General features: G+C 46.9%; 2 protein-coding genes across 3 annotated transcripts; one reads left to right on the forward strand and one right to left on the reverse strand.

The window, feature by feature from the left end:
- Positions 1-292: 292 nt before the first annotated feature.
- Positions 293-10220, reverse strand: GNL1 (G protein nucleolar 1 (putative)). 2 transcript variants are annotated; one of them, XM_028509487.2, is made up of 12 exons: positions 9866-10220; positions 9286-9451; positions 8773-8909; positions 8461-8612; positions 8272-8343; positions 7034-7241; positions 6781-6876; positions 6184-6378; positions 2047-2225; positions 1808-1970; positions 1449-1589; positions 293-1067 (listed from the first exon to the last, which is right to left on the reverse strand). In XM_028509487.2, exons 1-12 carry the CDS (start codon positions 9936-9938, stop codon positions 823-825), a joined length of 1827 nt encoding a protein of 608 aa, XP_028365288.1. In that variant the 5' UTR covers positions 9939-10220; the 3' UTR covers positions 293-822. The 2 variants fall into 2 exon arrangements, with proteins under 2 accessions (XP_028365288.1, XP_035879641.1); XM_036023748.1 differs by lacking the exon at positions 1449-1589 and having other exon boundaries at positions 9866-10084.
- A 105-nt stretch (positions 10221-10325) lies between these two features.
- On the forward strand, positions 10326-15777 carry PRR3 (proline rich 3). The gene is made up of 4 exons (XM_028509488.2): positions 10326-11173; positions 11957-12019; positions 14001-14291; positions 14553-15777. The coding sequence occupies exons 1-4, from the start codon at positions 10963-10965 to the stop codon at positions 14657-14659; spliced, it is 672 nt and encodes a 223-aa protein (XP_028365289.2). The 5' UTR covers positions 10326-10962; the 3' UTR covers positions 14660-15777.
- Positions 15778-21762: the final 5985 nt, after the last annotated feature.

Raw genomic sequence — 21762 nt, forward strand, 5'->3', positions numbered from 1 at the left:
TAAATATGCACACTATTTGTTTGCCAGTAATTAAGACTCTACTTGGACATGTTTAATCAATATTTTCACAAGCATTTAGTCTTAACTAAATATTTTCATCAACAGGAAGTTCTAGAATTATACTGAATGAGCCCCAAGAATTTGGAGAACATTACACATTCCTCCTAATTCAAAAATGTGGATAATGACAGTGGGGTCTTGGTCACCACCAGGCTGCAAAGTTCAAGTCAGACCCTGTTTATGCATCGTTACAGGCTCAGTGCTTAGCATAGGTCCAAACACACAGTCAACACTCAGTAAATATTTGCTGGATTTTAATGAATCCTGTAAAAATCTCACTTGGAGACATCAGGTTGTGACACCTCTTTCTGCTGCTTCTCCCAGGAGCTTCTGGTATAACCCAGGCCGGGCAGCAGGGGGCACCCAAGGCTGCTGCTCAAATCTGAGAGGGTATGGCAAGAACGCAGAAAGGGGGTTGGATGTAGACCAAGCCTTAAAAGCCTGATGTGCCCTGCACTCCCCATGGTGACACTGGCATTCCTAAGGTGCACGTGGCAGACTGAGCAGAGGAAGCAGGTTTCAGGGCCTTAGAACCCACTGAATTAACTTCTAAGAGAACTTTACCTTTGCAGAGAAGATGCACAAAAAGAGAGAAAAGCCTCCCACAGCTGTCAGTCTCAAAGAGCTGCTCTCACCTCAGTCCATGTGGGGAAGGGGCTACAAAGCAGACAATCTTTATTCACAATTGGGGCAGCAGAGGGGAGATACCCCCAGGTCTGTCCAAAAGCAAAGACATTGGGAAAGATGGCACAGGGCATGGCCTCAGCATTCGTCCTCACCCAACAGGGCGTAAGGGTTTCGAGAGGCCAGGCTGGATCCTGGAACTGAAGTAGGGGTGTCCTCATCCCCTTCCCCCTCCTCATCCGCATCCCGGTCCTCCTCTCCCTCCTCCTCACAGGAGCTGCTAAGCTCTTCTTCCTCCTCCTCTTCCTCCTTGTCACCTGCTGGCCCCACCCTGCCCTGTAAAACCACCAGCTCCATGGTCTCCGGATGGGATTCCCAGGTGCCTGGGGAACCAAAACAAGAAGAAGAACAGAAGAGTTTTGAACAAGGGACTAAAGCCAGAAGAAAATGGGGAAGAGGCAAAGACTAAGAATAAAAAAAAAATTGTAGCTGCTGGAATGTATTCCTTCATTCATTCATTCAACCTCCCATGTGCTGGGCACTGAATCGTTCCACCCACATTAACTCCAATTTCTGTCACCACCTCACCAGGGAGCAACTAGCACCCTGATTTTGTAGATCAGGAAACGGTCTCAGAGACACTTAGTAACACAGAACTAACTGACAGGCGTAGAATCCAGGTCTGTCCCAGCTCTGTGTGGCCACAAGCCCACCCTCTCTTGCCTACACTACAGCAGGGCTGGGAGGCACACTGGCAGGCTGACCTTTCTGCTCACTATAGCCCGGGGGATGAAAGCACAGGCTGAGGCGGCCATCCAGTGCCAGCCGCAGGAGGCTGTTGGCCGCTCTGTACACATCGTTCCGCGCTGCCTTGGCTGTCTTGTAACCACGTTTCTCTGCCCAGGCTGGAGGGAAAAAAGCATAATGGGGAGGGAAGCCCATTAACCCCACTTCCCTAACACAGTCCTTCCAGTTTTCTAGAATATTCCAGGCCAGACATCTTGCTGTCCCATGACAGAAATCTAGGGGTGGCCAACTGTTGGGTCAATGACAACATCTGAAGAGAGGAGAGGGACAGGGCAGAGTAAAGGGCAAGGAGAGGAACCAGGCACATGGAACTTACCTTCACAGATGTCCCAAGCACACCAGGGGTGTTCTGCAGAGGGGTCTTCAGCTTCTGGATGGCGCAGGTGGAGCAGGACATGCACAGGGATTCGGGAGGCCAGGTAGCCCACAGCAGTGTAGGGCTCCTGGATCTGGGCGATGGGGTAGATCCCCGCTAGAACCTAAGAGGAAACAAGAATGCTCAGCCCCTTTCTTGATCTCCTGTCTTCCCCTTCCTTCCCCACATTGCCCTCATACCTGCAACTGCTTAGGCAGAAGAGAGGGGAATATGAGGCCCGGGCAATCACAGAGCTTCACAGAGGGAGTCAGAAAGTAGGTCTGAAAGTATCGGGTGTGGCCAGGGGTTCTGGAGACACTCACGACCTTCCGCCCCACCAGCCCATTGATCAGAGAGGACTTTCCCACATTGGGGAAACCTGAGGAAAGCAAGGAAAGTTAACACTTGACAGATCCTCACTCTGTGATGGGAAGGATATGGTGCTGTATCTACAGATGAAGGGGAGCTAAGGCTCAGAAATTACAGAAGCAGTTTAACATTGCAAGTTACAAATCAGGCTCTGGACTTCCAGGGTTGAATCCTGGCCTCTCCACTTACCAGCTTTGTGACCTCAAGGCAATTGACTTAACTTTGTGAGCCTGTTTCCTCATTTTACTGTGCAGATATCTGCAACCTCAGAGCAGTCAAGATTAAATGAGAAACAAATACAACTGTGTAGGTCAGTGTCTACAGTGGATTGAACACACAATGCCAGTGAGACACGCATCTCATGATTATAGTAAGTTCTCCAAGGAGAAGCCTGAAGACCATGGGCTCACTGACATTCTTGTCATGACACCACATTCATTCTGGCACAGATCAGCATTCTGGCCCCTCAGTACCAGGATGTCCCTTCCAAAGATTGTTTCCTCCACCCCACCTCAGCTATAGATTCCTGTGGTCATGACCTGGAGTCTGTGACTTCACATCTCCAAAATCTCAACTGCAAGCATCCCCCTCTCTGACCTGACATCCCATCTTTCCAGATCACTTATCCTGGTTCCTCCATTTTAATCATACTTTGACAATGACTCTAGCACAGGAACACTATTGAACACTCAATTCATGTCCTCACTTCCCTCTTTCCCAACTTCAGGTCCTGCCTCTTCCCTCCACTTTACTCACCTGGCAAAACCCCAACCCTACAAAATACAATTCTTTCAGCACCTGCTCCTGGCAGCTGACTGCAGCTGGAGAAAGATGCACTACCATGATGACTACACTCCATTTATAGCTGCTAAGTATCTCCTTTCCACAGGAGGGAAGGGGGAGGGAGGGGGGAGGGAGGGGAGGGAGGGGGAGGGGGGAAGGAGGGGGAAAGGGGGGAGGGAGGGGGAGGGAGAAAATAACCCTCCTCTGACAACACCCACCAGCCCTATTTCTCTGTCCCCTTTATAGTGGAACACCTTCAAAGACTTGTCTCTTTTTGGTCACCACTTATTCATGATATCTTCTTTATAACTATAAACTGTTAACATACACATCTCCTCCTTCTTTCTCCTTCTCTCTCAAGGTACTTATCCCCTCTCCCAGGCTCCAACAACACTTCTTTTGCTGACTTGTTTCCTGAGCCCATTTCTTCTATGGCTCACTTCTTCTACCTCTGTGACTTTCTAAATAAACTTTCTCTTATAGTTTGAAAAAAAACTGTACATACACAAAAATGCATAAAACATAAATGTGCCAGATGAACCCCATATCACCCACTCCTGGGCCCAGAGTGTGACATGCATCCCCAGAGGCCCCACTGGTCCCTTCTTGATCATGAACCTCTTTTAGCTTTACCCTGAGTTGGATGGGATTCTGTTGCTTACATTTCATTTTAGTTTTATGACCTGTGTATTCCTGAATGATGCAGTTCAGTTTTGCAGCTTCTGAACTTTACACAAATGGATGCATGTAATATGGAGACTGTCATGTCTGGTTCCTGTCTCACACAATGTTACATGAAGTTCTACCATATTGTTGTCCACTCTCTCACTGGCCTACACCAATCTGGCTTTCTCTCCTCAATTCTACTGAAACTCCTCACGTTCACACTGCCCAGTTTGCTGAGCAAATCTCTCATCTCACTCAATTTGTTGGCAAAATCTGATACAGCTGAGCGCTCCTTCCCCCTCCAAAAACATTTTGCATTTGACACCTGACAATCCCTGTTTCCTCCTCTGCCCAACCTCTAAATACCAGTGTGGCCTCCACTTTCCACCTAGCTCCTACCCCACACCTCCCCCAATCCATAGTGTTTTACGTACCATTTATACCAGCAGTCCCCAACCTTTTTAGCACCAAGGATCAGTTTCGTGGAAGACAATTTTTCCACAGACCGGGGGGAGGGGATGGTTTTGGGATGATTTAAGCACATTACATTCAAGCTCAACTCCTGCTGTGTGGCCCAGTTCCTAACAGGCCAGATTGGTACCAGTCTATGGCCCAGAGGTTGGGGACCCCTGTTTTATACCCACTAGTGGCTCCCCAAATTTAAATCTGTCCCAAATTCAGTCTCCAATCCTCTTCCCTAAGCTCCAGGCTGATATACCTATTCAATATCTCCACTAGGGGCATATTTTTTTAAAGATTTGTTTTTAAAAAGTGGGTAAGAGAGGGAGAAAGAGGGAGAGAGAAACATCAATGTGTGGTTGCCTCTCACACACCCACTACTGTGGACCTGGCCCGCAACCTAGGAATGTGCCCTCACTGAGAATCGAACCAAAGACCCTTGGTTTGCAGGCCAGAGCTCAATCCACTGAGCCACACCAGCCAGGGGTCCACTGGATATTTTTTAACAATCTCAAATTTAATGTCTGAATCCCCTCCCCTCCCAAACTCCTCCAACCTGCTCCTCTCCCAATTTTCCTGTCTCAGTATTCCCAGCTGCTGAGCACAAAAACCTGGATGTCCACTGCAATAGCCTCTGATGCACTCTCTGCTTCCTTTCTTGCCCACCCCCCACATTTACTATCCCCTATCTTACTCAAAACCCACCCCTGGTTTCTTATAAGACTTGGAACAAATCCAAAACTCTTAGCCATGTGACCTTACATGATGTGGTACCTGACGACCTTTTTGACTTTATCCCCAATTCTCTTTTCTGGCTCCAATACTCCAATCTGTCTGGCTGGTCCCATGGTCAGCAAGCTCATTCCCACCTCCAGGCCCTTTCACTTACTATCCTTGGCCCAGAAGGCCCTTACCCCACATCTCCACAGCTACTTCTCTTCATCATTCCAGGCTTTTCTCAGGAATTTTTCCCAAAGGACCCCTCCTCTTCAAGTCTCTCTCTGTCACCTTACACTGTTCCCTAAATAACATGATTTCGAACGATGACTCAATTTATTCACAAGAAAACAGCTCCGTAAAGGAAGAGGCCTTCCTGGCTGGTGTGACTCAGTGGTTAAGTGTGGGGCCTGCGAACCAAAGGGTCACCAGTTCAATTCCCTCCTGGGTTGTGGGCCAGTGGGGCCAGTGAGGTAGGCAACCACACATTGATATTTTTCTGTCTCTTCCTCCCTCCCTTCCCCTCTTTAAAAAAATAAATAAAATATTTTCTGAAAAAAAGAAAGAGGCCTTTCTCATTTTTATGGCTGGGATGGGGAACAATCTGTCAGCAATCAGGCAGGTTTTTCCCAAGACAAAAAGAAGACTTATCCCAAAAGGTGAGTCAGGGGCATTTCCAAGGAGCCAACTACTCTGCTCTCCCCAATTTCTACTAAGCTTGACCTTTTTTGGCTAAAATAATACTTTAGTACCACATCTTTGCCAAAATCACTTCTCATCTCTCCTACCCAAAATGAAAAAGAGTCCTGGGCCCCCACCAAGAGCAGAGAAAATCTCTAGAATAAGGGAAGATTCTTTTTGACAACAAATTTAAAGGGTTAAGATGCAGAAAGAAACTAACATTTGCTAAACTCCTACTATGATTTAATGACCACTCTACTATGGACTAATTACTACAACTGAAACAGTTAATACACATAAGTCACTTAGTACAGTGCCTGGCACATAGTAAGACCACATAAATATTAACTTTAACAATTATTCTTATTGTCATTATTTGTCAGGCTTTGTTAGACCTTCTCTATACTCTTCCCTTTATTCCTCACATCTGTTTTTACTTGGGTATCACTGTCCTCATTATAAAAGTCAAAGTACCTATGACTCAGAGTAAGCGAATACTTGCTCAAGATCAGTAACAACCGAGAAGAGGTGGAATTTAACTCAGGCAATGATCCTTCCACTGCAGCAGGGGGTCTTCAGAGACTTGGAGCCTAATGAGACCTGATAAGCTTCCCTCTTTTCCAAATATTGAGACTGCCCTGCATGGGCCACAACTTCCTTACCCACACAGCCGATGGTCACTACCCCGTCCTTGTAGCGCTCTCGGGTTAGGCTGGCTGGCTCCATTGCTGAGTCAGACTGCTGCTCTACCAGGACTGCTGGCCCATCATCCTCTTCCTCCTCCTCACCAGAGCCATTGCCCCAGGTGGCCCCCGCCACATCACGGGCAATCTTCTCCCGCCAGCTGCTCAAATCCACTGCTCAGGGAAGAAGAAGACGAAGGTTTTCCCCAGGGCCACCAGATACCATAGCACATACTATGGTGGCACAGCTGGTATAACCAATACCCTCTGGAGTAGGATAGTGCCAACCTGTACCACAGATGACTTCCCAGTCTTCACTTGACCCCACCCTGGAATCACATGCATTTCTCTGTCAAAGTTTTCTGAAAAGTCCTGGGAAGCCTGATAGCAGCTATACTAGGGCTCCTGCCTACCTGCTGCCTCTCTAGTCCCACCAAGCCAGTCTTCCATTCCTCCCCATGGCCCCTCGCCACTCCTCCCCAATAGAGGAGTTGATTTTGACAAAGGTGAGCAAAATGACTCTGGGCCTTGGATCTCCCCCATGGCCTGCCACATCTTCTTCTAAGGGGCACAAACCTTTCCCTGCAGTGATGGCTTCACAGGCTCTCAGCAACTGCTCCGGCCCCAGGGCCCGAGTCCATCCTCTCCCCCGCCTCCGGCTCTTCTTCAAAACTGAGATCCAAGGGTCCAAAAGGGTTAGCACACCCCAACTCTGCCACCACCCTCAGGTCCAAATTCAGGTACTTCATTGTCAACAAGCCTCTCTTTTCTCCCCTTTGTCCCCTGCCACACCACCTCTCCCATGCTGCCCTCTTCATTTCCCACTCACCACTACTAGGGTCCTGTGGGATGCGGGGGTCCCGAGGGAAAGAGGTGAAAAGGACGATATGGAGCTGGGGAAAGTGCTGGTGGAAATAATGCTTCCAGGCAACCACGAGAGCCGGTGGGGCCAGATCCACCTTGTTCAGGACCAGCACCAGGGCCAGCCCAAGTTCTCCAGTCACATACTCGTAAAGTGCTGGTGGGAAATTCACAACCTGGGATAGGGTTGGTAAGGGGATGAGCAATGAGAGGTCAACCCAGAGCTCTCTGCCTCTAGCTCCCCACTCAGCAGTCATAGCTTGGAGACAAAACCCTGGTGGTAGCAGAGTCTGGGGCAAAAAGGATAAATCAGCCAAACTGAACTAGAAAGACAAAACAGGGGTTAAGTAATACCTGTGCATTTCTGTAGGAGTATGTGTACAACTCATTAAGGACCTCCAAAAGAGGCCCTCTTCACATCCCTCACAGACCTCCCTTCCTCCCACTGGAAGACAACAGTGAAGTGGCAAAGCAGATCCACACAAGGGCCATCCAGCAGCAGAGTTTAGAGCCCTAACCACCGCACCCCCCCACACACACACACATTCCAGGTGAGTCCTGTGCTCACTGATGTGGCAGGGCAAGGGGAAGCTCCCAGATGCCTTCATTACATCCCTGAGAACTCCACTCTGGGATTTTCTACTGGTTTAGCTCAGCCGGGCTGGGAAACAAGATATGCAGTTTTTCTTTCTTTCTTTCTTTCTTTCTTTCTTTCTTTCTTTCTTTCTTTCTTTTTTTTTTTTTTAATTTTTATCCTCACCTGAGGCCATGCTTAGTGATTTCAGAGAGAAGGGAGGGAGGAAGAGAAACATCAATGTGAGAGAGAAACATCTATGGGTTGCCTCTTATACACGCCCCAACAGGGGACCAGACCCATAACCTAGGCATGTGCCCTGACCGGGAATCAAACCTGAAACCTTTTTCTGGTTTATGGGACGACCAACTGAGCCACACTGGCCAGGGTAGGCTACGCAGTTTATCATCAAAGGAATAACCAAGAGGAGAATCAGTTGGCCAGGAAAGAAGAGACAGGCTGTGGCCCTGATGAATAAAGGACTGAGTCCCTGACTGCAGACATCAGCACAGGATAGAGGATACTAGAAGGAAGGTGGATACCTCTCTGTCTCCCAACTCCTGCCTCTGCCTTTAACCCCACAAGAATCTTTCTCCCTCTTCCTGCTTGCCCAGCCTCATCCCAATACTCACTGGATGTCGGACATCAGTGATCAGCAGGACAATGTCAGACATCTCTAACACTCGCCACAGTTGCCTCCACGTCTGAAAAGACAAAGTCAGTGGAAGAGACCCTGAGCCTAGAGTCCCTTTCCTGCCTTATTCCAGGCCAATTTGACCCTAGGTCACTATGCTCTACTCCTGTCCCCTTTCCATTCTCACCTCCAGATTGTGCTCAAAGTAGCTAAGTTTCTCTGACATGTAAGCCCCATGAATCTTCCCAAGATACTCCTGGAAGCTCCGTTCCTCCTGACTCATTAGTTGTTCCTTGGACATCTCATAGTTCCAAGGGGGACGTCGAGGAAAGTCCAGCACTACAAAATCAAGAAAAATCCAAGTAAGCCTGAGAATAGTTTCAGGTCTCCACAGTGAATCCCAGGCCCCTCCTTCCTCACAGTCAGTTTTTACTCTTCCACATTCCTCCCCCTAGTCCAGTGCTTGTCCCAAACATCCAAGTGTTGAAATCTCACTCACCTGAACCAGGCTGATAGACTTCCTGGATGTCCAACTCCAGCACCTCAGCACTGACGGGCTGTAGCACTTGTTCCCGGGCTGCTCTCTTTCTCCTCTCCACCTCCTCCCTGCTGTCCCGTTCAAAATGCAGTCGGTATCTATGGAAACAAGAACCAAAGCATCCATCACAATCCTGTGGCCACAAACTCCCACTTGCACGGACAACTTCGCTAAGCTTCTCTCTAAGGTTGTTTGCCTCCTCTCTGAGTCGCTCTTTCACATAGTATTCTCACCCTCAAGTCCCTCTTTCACATAGTATTCTCACCCTTCTAAATCCAAACTCTCTCCACCCCTCCGGAAAGGAAGACTGTAGCCCGCTACCGCTCGCGTGAACTCAGCGGGACTCAGCATGGTTCTCGCAGAGAACCATGGCATCCCAGCCCCACCACCTCCAGTTTCAAGCTTTCACCAGTGGCAGCCGGCTTTCCCCCTAACCGTCTGACTTCCTGGTAAGTGAGGAAGGCCCACTCTCACCGATTTGGGTCATAGCCTCGCGGGCCCAGACCCTGGGAAGGCTGCTGGTTGAGCCTACGGATGTGATGGGTCACACACTCCCCGTCCGAGGTGTCGGTCTGCTCCTCCCGCCGCTCCCGGCTCCCGCTGCGGCTGTTGGAACTGGATCGCAGCCCATCTTGAAGCCCTGCGGGGAGGAGCTGGTGACGCCAGTGCTGGTCGCCTCTCAGGAGCCAAAAGATCCCCTCCCCACTCGGCCTTGCCCCCCCTCACCCCACCCCCACTTCTTTTGAGACCCGATCTCTCACACAACCTGCTCAGGACCCTCCTGGAGGTGCATAAGGGTAGTCACTCCTTCTCCCGGGATCTGCGGGGATGGCGCCCATTCGAGCATGAGGGATTCCCTTCCCCCAACTCTCCATCCTTCCCCCACTTTCATGTAAGAGTGTTGGGATGAGAGAATCCCCGCCGCAGTCGCCCGCCAACGTGGGCGCGCCGCCACCACACCCTCCCACGCCCCCCAGAGCTGCAGAGGGCACACCCCTCCTTCCAGCTGTGCGGGAGCCCGAGCCCCGCCCCCTCCTCTCGCTACCGCACTGACCTCGCTTCCGCTCACGCTTGTCCTGCAACTGTTTCTTTTTCTGCTTCACACTAAAGGGCTTCTTTCTCGGCATGGCCCGGACCAGTCACCTGGCCCGCCCTTCGCCGAGCTCCCGCTGCCTCAACTGACTCCCCCTCCCGGGGCAGCCCCGCCGCGGAGGCTGGGGACCCTCCAGGGGGCGGGGCTAGGCGGTGACGTCAGCGGGCAGGCCCGGACGTTTCGCCCCAGTAGCCCGGCTGGAAGGCGGGCGGAAGGGGGAATACAGTCACTTCCCTCCGGGAGCGAGGCGAGATGATGTAGGGCGGGCTCCCGGAACGTGAGAGCCAGTGGCGCTGAGAGAACACAGCGGCGGCGAGGAGTGAAGTGCGCGTGGGAGGATCGAGCTGGCTTTGTCACGGACGCTACCACCTTGCCCTTGGAAGAGGGGGGATATGTGTCATCAATACCTACGCGCCTGGGAGAAGCTACCACTCACCTTGAGGGGCTATGGACGGCAGGCGAGTCCTACTACGTGGGAAGAGAGGGGCGTGGACACGCCGCAGCTACTTTCCCAGCCCCGGCGCTTGACCAGAAAAGGCTGAGACTGTGCGCCGCAGATTGGAGACCAGTTCTGCGTTACTCTGTGGGTAGGGTCAGAAGTCTAAAACGGTAGGAGCGGTCTAAAGCATCCTGAGCGCAGCCCTGCTGGGACCCAAGTTACTGGTGGGAAGAATGCGAAGGAGAAGGTTTACAGATCGTAAGGGCAAGCACCGACAGGCGAGGAGGGAAACCCAGATGTTACTAGGGCTTTAGGGGAAGGTCAGAGGTCACGAAGTTGTGCATGCAGCTGTTACCATAGTAACCAGGGGGCCGGATGTGGCAGTCTTTGTGTGCGACAGCCCTCTTCTCAGACCTAGCTGGAGAGCCTGAGGATCTTGTACACTGAGAAGCCGGTGGTGGAGGTTTTTTCAGCGAGGGAAGAAGAAAGGAATTTTTAAGCACTTATAGAAGCGCAGCGAAGGAAAGGTTTGAGATTGCCGCTGTGCCTGACAGAGACCGAGGGAGGCGGCTGACGTGAGAAAGCCTCACAAAGGCACCCACACCCTCCCGGAAACTAAATGGGGGCGCCTCAGCTTCCACGTCCACCGCCCCCCGGAAGCGGAAACAATCCCAGCGTGCCCCTTCACCGTCCTCCAAGTCCCGTTGCAGCCATTGCAGGAACTACCATGCCCAAACGAAAGAAGCAGAATATGCAGCAGCAGCTGACACTGGACCCCCAAGTGCCAAAGCGGGAAGAAATTGGAGACGAAGATGATGGAATTCCTACGGGTGAGAAGCACGGCAGAAGTGTGCACAGGCCTGTCTGCAGATGGAGGCGAGGACTTCGGGGCAGAAAGGTGCGGGGGAGGGGGCTCCAACGGAAGGAGGAAGGGCGCACGAGCTGAGGCTGGTGGGGGGGGGAGGGGATGGTGTTGAGGGGTCTATCCAGGATGGAGCCCTGAAGGAGATCTCTTACTCGAACCCTCAATTGCAATTCGGCTCCTAAATCTTTTCAAAGGAGGCTGGGGAAGAGAGGCTATAGAGCGCGTGTGCGCTGCCGCAGAGAGGGTCCTTGCAGGTTGCGGTGACTGGAATAACAGTTTGTGACCAGACATTCACAGGGAAGGTGGAAGTGTATCTTTTAAACTATTGGGGGGAAGGGGAAGCTGATTGGCCATCAGTTAAACAAAAGGGTCTGGATACTTTGGATAGCAACAGTGTCAGGGAAAGAAAAAATGGTGTGAAAACTCCTAACGCTGCTAAGAATATGCCTGGTTTTCCCGTGGATTAAGGAATGAGTAAAGGATTCCCATGGCTGGTGTGGCTCAGTGGACTGAGTGCTGGCCTGTGAACTAAAAGGTCGCCAGGTGCAATTCCCAGTCAGGGCACATGCCTAGATTGTTGGCCAGATCCCTAGTAGGGAATGTGTGAGAGGCAACCACACATTGATGTTTCTCTCCCTCTTTTTCTCCCTCCCTTCCTCTCTCCCTACATTTTTTTTTTTAAGAAGAAGAACAGGGTCATTAGTCCCTCAGTTCATTATAATGACCATATTTTTGTGTCTCCTCTTAGGACCACCCAGCCTTCTGGGCCCTCCCCCCATGACCAATGGAAAGCCTGGTGACCCCAAGTCAGGTGAGGAGGAAGGGACTCAAATCCTTTGATTATGCCCTAGAGAAGGGAACAAGGGAAAAACTAAAACCTAGGAAAGACTTAAAAGCAAAAGATCAGGGATTTGGCACCTAAATGAAGAGATGTTATGTATTCACAGATTGGAAAACTCAGCGTTGTAAAAATGTCACTTCTTCATAAATTAATCTGTATATTCAATGCATTCCCAGTTATAATCCCTATAATTTTTGTGGAAGTCAACATTCTGCATTATTATATGGAAATGCAGAGGATCAGGGTGAGAGACTGCAGACAATCTTGAAGTGAAAGGGCTTGCTCTGAATATCAAGACCTAGTGTAAAGCTAGTTATGATGTGGTGTTGAAGCAAGGATAGACATGTAAGTCAATAGAACAGCATAAAGGGTCCAGTAACAGGCCCACACATATCTGAAATAGTGGTCTTTTAAGTTAATGATGATAGATTAATTAGATATTCATATGGCGGAAATGAAATTCGACTTATTCATACTGTATACGAATATCAATTCCAAGTGGAATCTAGATCTAAGTGTAAAAGATAAAGAAATAATCCTAGGAAATAAGTATATTACATTGTCTTAGAGTAGATGAGAGTTCTTACACAGGAAACACACACTAACCATAAAGATTTATAAACTGGACCACATTAGAAAATAAACTTCTGTTATTCAAATGGCACCATTAAGAAATTATTAGAGTAGAAGATACTTACAACAAATGTAAGCAATAAGGAGCTCAAATCTAGAATATATGAAGAACCCTTATGGACAGCCTGTTAAAAAAATGGTAAAAGACTGGAATAGCCACCTCATAAAAACTGAAATCTAAATGGCAAAAACAAGTGAACAAAACATCATTAGTTGACAAATAAATACAAGATAAAAGCATACCACTCTGAAATTGAAGTGCTTGTACACTGTTGATGAGATTATAAAATGGTACAACCACTATGGAAGACAGTATGGAAGTTCCTCAAAAAATTAAAAATCAGCCTTGGTTGGTGTGGCTCAGTCGATTGAGCACTAGCCTGCGAACCAAAGGGTAGCCAGTTCAATTCCCAGTCAGGGCACATGCCTGGGTTGCAGGCCAGGTACCCCGTAGGGCTGTGTGAGAGGCAGCCACACACTGATACTTCTCTCCCTATTCCTTCTTCCCCCCTCTCTAAAAATAAACAAATAAAACAATAATGCTTAAAAAAAAACTTCAGACTCAGCAGAATTGCAGATTATCAAAAAGATTGACAATATCCAGTGTTGTCAAGGCTATGGAACAACCGCTAGTGAGGGTACAAATTGTAAAAAGTTTGAGACTTTATTAAACTTGAGCATACACATACTCTAGGACCCAGTAATGCCTCTACTAGATATAACTCAACAGAAATGCTTACATATGTTAACAGAGACATGTATAAATATGTTCATAGCAGCATTTTTCGTTATAGCCCCAAACTGGAATCCACCCACATGTCCACCGTCAGTAGAATGGATAAATAAGTTGTGTGTACTTGCAATTGGATACTACACTGCAATGAAAACGAACTCCTGCTGCAGGCAACCTGGATGAATCTCACAAACATGATGTTCAGCAAAAGGAGCCAGACACAAAAGAATGCAGACTGTATGATTCCACCTATGCAAAGTTCAGAAAACTAACTGGCAAAAACTAACCTATGGTGCTAAAAGTCAGGACAGTGGTTATCTTTGGGGAGGAGGTTAATAAGGTCCTATCACTTCACCTGGGTGGTGAAAACACAAATGTGTTTACTTTGGTGATAATTAAGTTGTGCACTTGAAATTGGTGTATTTTTTGTATGTATAATGTACTTCAATAAAAAGTAAAAAAAAAAATTAGGGCTTATCAGGTTTAAGTTAGCCGTTGATCACCTTTCCATGGTGTCTCTCTCTCCCCCTCTCCCTCCCTCCCCTTCTCCCCCCTCCTCCTCTCCCCCTCTCCCCCTCACTCTAGCTTTTCACAGAGGTCCTCCAGGATCAAGGGGACTGATGATTCCACCACTGCTGACTCTCCCACCTCCTCTCCGGGGCAGAGTCCCAGTTTGGGGAGACTTTGCCCCCAGGTGTGGCCCATATGGTCGTGGTTGGTGGGGAGTCAGTGCTGAGCCTCCTTTTCCCAGACCAGGCCATAGTAATCCCTCCAGAGGAAGCTTTCACAAAGAACAGAGACAACCTCGAAGGCTCAAAAGCTGGTCACTTGTCAAGAATACCTGCCCTCCCAAGAATGAACCCCAGATTATGGAAGGTGAGGCCCATTTTTTTATGCCTGTGTACATTTAATACCCATCACTCCCGGCGTGATCATGACTCTTCTTTCGGGCTGTCCTTTGTCCTCTTGAAGTATGGGAGTAGCCCTGAATGTTTTTTCTCCTAGGAGAAAGACTACCATTTCAAAATATCTGGAAATGGTAGGGAGTAGGAAGTCTGACCACCCTCTGTATCTCTACTCTGTTACATTTATTTTCTTTCTTACATTTTAAATTGACCCATTTTCACGTGTTCACAGACAAATCTGACCGCCCTGTTTGCCGACACTTTGCCAAAAAGGGCCACTGTCGATATGAGGACCTCTGTGCGTTCTACCACCCAGGCGTCAATGGACCTCCTCTGTGAGACTGCCTTCCCATCCAACCTGGAAGGAGCCCTCCTTGACCTAGCGGCCACATATTTCCCTGTGGCCCTGTGATAGCTACTGTGATGTTGTTCAACCCACCACCTCCCAGTCAGTGACACCCACCCCTGTCCACCCCTCTCCCATTTGGGGTTGAGAGTTGTGTTTCATCACTGGTGTTCAGTGTGCACTCTTCTGATCAGTCTCCAGAGACTTGCCTTCAATATCCCATCTTTGTTCCTTTCATTTGCTTCCTGGATCCTCTCTCCCTTGCCAACTGACTGCTAAGCAGGAAATTTACTTGGTGCTGTTTCTTGTGCAATTGTTCATGGAGCCCCCAGTATTGTCCTCAATTCCTGAGCCCTGGAGCAGTTTCCTACCATTCCCTCCTTCTAGCTGCTCGTTTTGAGTCCTTTATATGTGATACGTCCTGCTCCCAATGTTAGCAGCTACTCTGTGGATCTCCCCAGGTTGTCTGACCTGGGGTCAAGTTTCAGTGACTAGTACAGAGTCACTCCCTGAAAAGCCACTGTCCCTGCTTTTGGATTTTGTAGTTTCACCATCAGTAGCATGGCCTCCACCACTGTGGTCTGTGATCACTGTGCTTTGTGAAACCTGCATTCCCTCGTAGGCTTTTTCAGTGTCCATGGCATTTCTGTGGTTTAACACACTATATAGAGTATTTCTGCCAAAATGAGTGAGGTTCTTGGTGCCCTCTAGACTTTCCCCAATCCCCAACCCTTTTGGGGAATCCCACAAGAGTGCTTCCTTGGCCTCATGAGATTTCCTCTAAAGCCTCTGATGGGCCTACCCCATGCCCTCTACAGCTCATTTTAGTTAGACTGCATCATTGTGAGGCCACCAGGCTTTTTTGTTGGAATTCTGTGAATCTCCACCTGGCCTGTCTTTGGGTGGAACCTGGACAGTATTGTCCTTGCCCAGCCTCTACTTCTCTGGCACTGGTTGTTTTCTGTGAAAACAACAGTGAACAGGCTCAGTTTTGAACTGACCCTGAGGATGTGGGTCAGGAGTTGTTAGGGCAAGAGGAAGGGCTATTGAACTGAAAGTGAATTTTTTTCTTTTTAAGATATTTTATACTAGTAATAAATGCAGTGGAAACAAACATTTTCTTTAATTCCTATGTTCCAGTCATCTCTGGAAGTGCAGATGAAGTTATTGGTGAAGTCATTCCTTTTTTTTTTTTTTTTTTTAAGCATCTTTAAAAGATTTTATTTATTTATTTACTTACTTACTTATTTTTAGACAGAGGGGAAGGGAGGGAGAGAAACATCAGTGTGTGGTTGCCTCTTGCATGCTACTGGGGACCTGGCATGCAACCCAGCCATGTGCCCTAGACTGGGAATCGAACCAGCAACCCTTTGGTTTGCAGGCCGGCACTCAGTCCACCAAGCCATGGACCAGCTAGGGCTTGAAGTCATTAATACTTCATTTAGTTCATACACAGTGGTGATGGAGAAAGGCAAAGCTTAAGTTTCTTCCAGGCTGAAGGAACCAGTAGGGGGTCCCATTAACTAGACTAGACCGTGCTATGTTAAGGGTAAAGTTTTGCAGGGAAAAGGAATAGCCAGGTATCCATGGAGTAATTTTTAAACATCTGTGAGTATAGGCTTGATATTTATGGAGTGGTGATGACAGCAGTCTTTCAATAAATATTTGTTAGGCCAGGCACTATATTAGGGACTAGAGACAGCAGCCAAAACCAATGAGTTGAAAATCCACAGGGTAGGATGTGTTCATCAGCAAAAATCACAAATATACCCTGACTGGTGTAGCTCAATGGATTGAGTGTGGGCTGTGAACCAAAGGGTTGCCGGTTTGATTCCCAGTTGGCACATGCCTGGGTTGCAGGCCAGGTCCCTATTGGGGGCTATGTGAGAGGCAACCACACATTGCTGTTTCTCTCCCTCTCCCTCCCTTCCCCTCTCTCTAAAAATAATTAATTAAAAAACTAATACTAAAATGTTTTTAGAAAAGAGTTGCTTTAAAAAAACTGGATTAGACTTCCGGCCAAGATGAAATTATAGGTGGACACACTGTACCTCCACACACAACCAAGATTGGAACAATAATTTAGAGGCAGAATAACACCCAGAACTGGCAGAAAATTTATCTGAATGGAAGTCAGACAGCCAAGAAGTTGAAGTAGACCTGTTCATCCAGACCAGTAGGAGGGGCGGAGAGGAGCAGCGGGGTGCAGGGCGCGGCGCGCGGAGAACAGGGAGAACTGGATGCATAAGGCAACTGGGAGCACGTAAGGCATCTGGGACATGCAAGATCTCAGCAGGTGGACCCTGAGTATGCAAGCGGCAGCTGGCAGACCCAGTGAGGGACAATTGTGCAGCAGGGCAGAGCACAAAACCCAGGATCCCAGGGAAGGGACTGAGGTACCACAGAGAACAGAGCTACCGCCATTGTTCCCTCTCGACCCCACCCTCACATACAATATCACAATCTAGCGACTGGGGTGCCCTGCCCTGGTGAACACCTAAGGCTCCACCCCTCACCATGACAGGAGCGACCAGGCAAAAAAAAAAAAGAGAGATGGCTCAACAGAAGAACAAATCAGTGCCCCAGAACTCATCCTTTTGAGTGACCAAGAGATAGCTAACCTATCAGATGCACAGTTCAAAACACTGGTGGTCAGGATGCTCACAGAATTGGTTGATTTTGGTTGTAAATTAGATGAACAAATGCAGGTTGCCATAAAATAAATGAAGGAAAATGCACAGGGAACCAGTAGTAATGGAATGAAAGCTGGGTCTCACACCAAGGAAGTGGACCAGAAGGAAGAAAAAAACAGAAAAGAATGAAATAAGAATTCAAAAAAATGAGGAGAGGCTTAGGAACCTCCAGGACACCTTTAAATGATCCAACATCTGGATTATAGGGGTACCAGGAGGAGAAGAGAAAGAGCAACAAGTGGAAAACTTATTTGAACAAATAATAAAGGAGAACTTCCCCATTCTGGCAAAGGAAGTAGACTTCCAGGAAGTCCAGGAAGCTCAGAGAGTCCCAAAGAAGTTGGACCCAAGGAGGAACACACCAAGGCACATCATAATTACATTAGCCAAGGTAAAAATGAAGGAGAGAATCCTAGAAGCAGCAAGAGATAAGGGGACAGTAACCTACAAAGGAGTTCCCATCAGACTGTCAGCTGATTTCTCAAAAGAGATCTTACAGGCAAGAAGGGGCTGGAAAGAAGTATTCCAAGTCATGAAAGACAAGGACCTATATCCCAGATTACTCTATCCAGCAAAGCTTTCATTTAGAATGGAAGGGCAGATAAAGTGCTTCTCAGATAAGGTCAAGTTAAAGGAGTTCATCATCACCAAGCCCTTATTTTATGAAATGTTAAAGGGACTTATCTAAGAAAAAGAAGATTAAAAAAAAAAAACATGTATAGTAAAATGACAGCAAACTCACAATTATTAACCACACCTAAAGCAAAAACAAAAGAAACTAAGCAAACAACTAGAATAGGAACAGAACCACAGAAATGGAGATCACATGGAGGGTTAACAACAGGGGAGTGGGAGGAGGAGAGAGGGGGAGAAGGTGCAGAGAATAAGTAGCATAGATGGTAGGTTGAAAATAGACAGGGGGAGGGTAAGAATAGTATGAAAAATGTAGAAGCCAAAGAACTTGTAAGTATGACACATGGACATGAACTAAGGGGGGGGAAGTGGGTGGGAAAGGGTGTACAAGGTGGAGGGGAGTGAAGGGGAGAAATGGGACAACTGTAATAGCATGATCAATAAAATATAGTTTTAAAAAACTGGATTAAAGACTTAAATGTGAGATCTAAAACAATAAATTACATAAGAGAAAATATAGGTACTAACTTTAAGGGCCTTGGTTGTGGAGAACATTTTATGTGTTTGACCTCAAAGACAAGGAAAGTAAAGGCAAAAATAAGTGAATGGGACTATGTGAAATTAAACAGCTTCTGCACAGCAAAAGAACTGACAACAAAATATTGACCAACTGAGTGAGAGATATTTGCAAATAACAGCTCCTACAAGGGGTTAATACCCAAAATATATAAAGAACCCATACAATTCAACACCAAACAAACAAATAATTAAAAAATGGGCAGAGGACCTAAACAGACACCTCCCCTCAAAAGACACAAGCAGTGAACAGATTTATGAAAAGATGTTCAACCTCACTAGCTATTAGGAAGATGCAAATCAAAACTACAATGAGATACCACCTCATACCTGTTAAAATGGCTATTATCATCAAGACAGGTAATGTGTTGGAGAGGTTGTGGAGAAAAGGGAACTCTCATTCACTGCTGGTGGGAATATATATTGGTACAGGCACTGTGGAAAATGGTCTGGGAGCTCAGAAAATCAAGAATAGAGTCACCATATGACACAGTAATCCCCCTCCTAGGTATCTACCAAAAAAACTCAAAAATATTCACAAAGATATATATATCTCTATCGTTGAAGCATTATTTGCAGTGGCCAAGACATGGAAACAACCAAAATGTCCTTCAATAGAAGATTGGATAAAGAAGATGTGGTACATTTATGCAATGGAATATCACTCAGCCATAAAGAAAAGACGAAATACTGCCATTTGCAACAACATGGATGGATCTTGAGAATATTATGCTAAGTGAAATAAGTCAAAAAAAGCTAAGAACCATATGATTTCACTCATATGTGGGATATAAAACTGAAACTCATGGACACAGACAGCAATGTGGTGGTAGCCAGAAGGAAGGTAGTGGAGGGTAGGAGGTGGAGGGGACCTAATATATGGTGACAAAAGATAGATTGACTTTAGGTGATGGGCACACAATGCAATATACAAATCTAGTATCATAGTAATGTACACTTGAAATCTATATGATCTTATTAACCAGTGTACCCCAGTAAATTTAATTTAAAAAAAAACAGGTGGGAGGAGTGTGAGGTTAAGCAGATGAAAGGAGCTACACTACTTGGGGCCTTACAAAACAACAGTTAGGGGCTTTTAAGAATGAAGCCTTTGAAGAGTTTCAAGCAGGCCAGTATCACAGGTTAGATTCTTTCTTTCTTCCTTTCTTTCTTTCTTTCTTTCTTTCCTTTCTTTCCTTTCTTTCTTGCCCTGGCTGGTTGTAGTTCAGTGGATTGAGTGCAGGCTACAACCAAAGGGTCGCCAATTTGATTCCCAATCAGTGTGCATGCCTGGGTTGCGGGCCAGGTCCCCAGTGCGGGGCTCGTAGGAGGCAACCACACATTGATGTCTCTCTTCCTCTCTCTCCTTCTCTTCCCCTCTCTCTAAAAATGAATTTTTTAAAATTCTCTTTTTAAAAGATTTTATTTATTGATTTTTAGAGAGAGGGGAAGGGAAGGAGAAAGAGAGGGAGACAAACACCAGTGTGTGCTTGCTTGCCCCTTGCACACTCCACACTGGAAGCCTGGCCTGCAACCCAGGCATGTGCCCTGACTGGGAATCAAACTGGTGACCTTTTGGTTCACAGACTTGCGCTCAATCCACTGAGCTACACCATTCAGGGCTAAAAAATTCATTTTAAAAAAGACTTTATTTATTTATTTTAGAGAGAGTTGAGAAAGAAAAGAGAGGTAGAGAAACATCAATGGGTTACCTCTGGGCCTGTAACCCAGACATATGTCCTGAATGGGAATTGAACCAGTGACCCTTTTGTTCACAGGCCAGTGCTCAATCCACTAAGCCACACCAGCCAGGGCTAGATTGGTTTTTCAAGAATATCAACTCAATGTAGGGAGCTGGCCAGGCTTGGAGGTGGGGTTATACATTACTTCAGTAATCCAGGTGAGCTTCAGCAATGGCATCAATTCTGGTTTGGAGTTGGGGGAAAGTGGAATTTTGGGAATAAGAGGATAAAATGCAAGTATGTTAGGTTTTAGGAGGTAGTTCTGGCTTGCATAACTAGGGGCCATTTAAAAAGAAAGGTATTGAGGACCTGGCTGGGGTAGCTCAGTAGACTGAGTGCTGGTCTGTGAACCAAAAGATCAGCAGTTTGATTACTAGTAAGGTATATTCCTGGGTTGTGGGCCAGGTCTCCAGGAGCAGGTGAGTGACAAACAAATGCACATTGATATTTTCCTCCCTCTCTTTTTCCCTTCCCCTTTCTAAAACTAACTAAGTAAAATCTTTTAAAAAATAAAAAGGAAAGATATTGGGGAAAACCAGGCAGAATGCCACTAATTTCCTTTTGAAATGGTTGTGTCTCAGCTGCATTTTTAAAGACATCCAAGGAAGGTGTAGTTGTAGGTTTGGTATTCAGATTAAAAGGAAGCATACATCTGAGTTATCTGCATCTAGGTGGTGGTTGAAGTAATGAGCATGGATACATTTATTCACTGTAAATGTTATGTACCTATTATGGCCCAGTTTGTCAACTTTAAGTTCAATTGCAACAGAAACCAAATAATATAGAAGTTTACTTCTCTCACAAGTCAAGAGGTAGACAGTCCAAGGCATGTATGACAGTCATGCCACCACAAGGTCCTTAGGTATTACCTCCCCCCATATTTCAGCTTCACAATTCCTGGGGTCAGACCCTCCTATTCACAGCAAAATTCCAGTTTGCTCATCCATGCTCCAAGCCTCAGAACTGAGGAAGGGTAGAACACACGAACTGTCTTGGAGGAAATTTCCTCAAAGCTAACATACAACTCTTCAATTTATGTGCTACTGGCCATAATTTAATCCTGTGGTGAATACTTAGCTGCCAGTAAGTCTTGGAAAAGTACTCTATTCAGTTAGCCATAGACTGAGCAAAATGTTGGACTTTCAGCAGGTGAAAACAGGGTAAGATGAATATTCTCTACCAGCCACTATCCGCTAGAATTTCAGGATGTAGTAGAAAATAAGACAGGAAAAGTGACAATGCCCTTCCAGCCAGAGGCCACCAGGAACAACACACCTATAGTCAAACAAAGTTTGGTTTATTGACTCTAAAGATGTTATCTCATTACAAGGGTTAGGAATGACAGGATTAGGGTCTGTGTTAGGTGATTGGGGGGAGGTTCAAGAAAGAGGGGATTTGTTCTAGATTGGGAACTCTTGGGAAGTAGAGGCAAGTCTACATTGCACATCTTAT

This window comes from Phyllostomus discolor, chromosome 4, assembly GCF_004126475.2.
Source record: "Phyllostomus discolor isolate MPI-MPIP mPhyDis1 chromosome 4, mPhyDis1.pri.v3, whole genome shotgun sequence".
In the NCBI taxonomy this organism is placed as follows: domain Eukaryota; kingdom Metazoa; phylum Chordata; class Mammalia; order Chiroptera; family Phyllostomidae; genus Phyllostomus; species Phyllostomus discolor.

Excerpts from the sequence above, each read along its gene's own strand:
- GNL1 (XM_028509487.2), bottom strand. The coding sequence starts at position 9,938 with ATGCCGAGAAAGAAGCCCTTTAGTGTGAAGCAGAAAAAGAAACAGTTG. Across the intron at positions 8,613-8,772 it reads AGTCTATCAGCCTGGTTCAG|TGCTGGACTTTCCTCGACGT; the intron begins GTGAGTGAGATT and ends TTGATTTTGTAG. Across the intron at positions 7,242-8,271 it reads TCACTGATGTCCGACATCCA|GTTGTGAATTTCCCACCAGC; the intron begins GTGAGTATTGGG and ends ACCCTATCCCAG.
- PRR3 (XM_028509488.2), top strand. The coding sequence starts at position 10,963 with ATGGGGGCGCCTCAGCTTCCACGTCCACCGCCCCCCGGAAGCGGAAAC. Across the intron at positions 12,020-14,000 it reads GCCTGGTGACCCCAAGTCAG|CTTTTCACAGAGGTCCTCCA; the intron begins GTGAGGAGGAAG and ends CCCTCACTCTAG. Across the intron at positions 14,292-14,552 it reads TGAACCCCAGATTATGGAAG|ACAAATCTGACCGCCCTGTT; the intron begins GTGAGGCCCATT and ends ACGTGTTCACAG.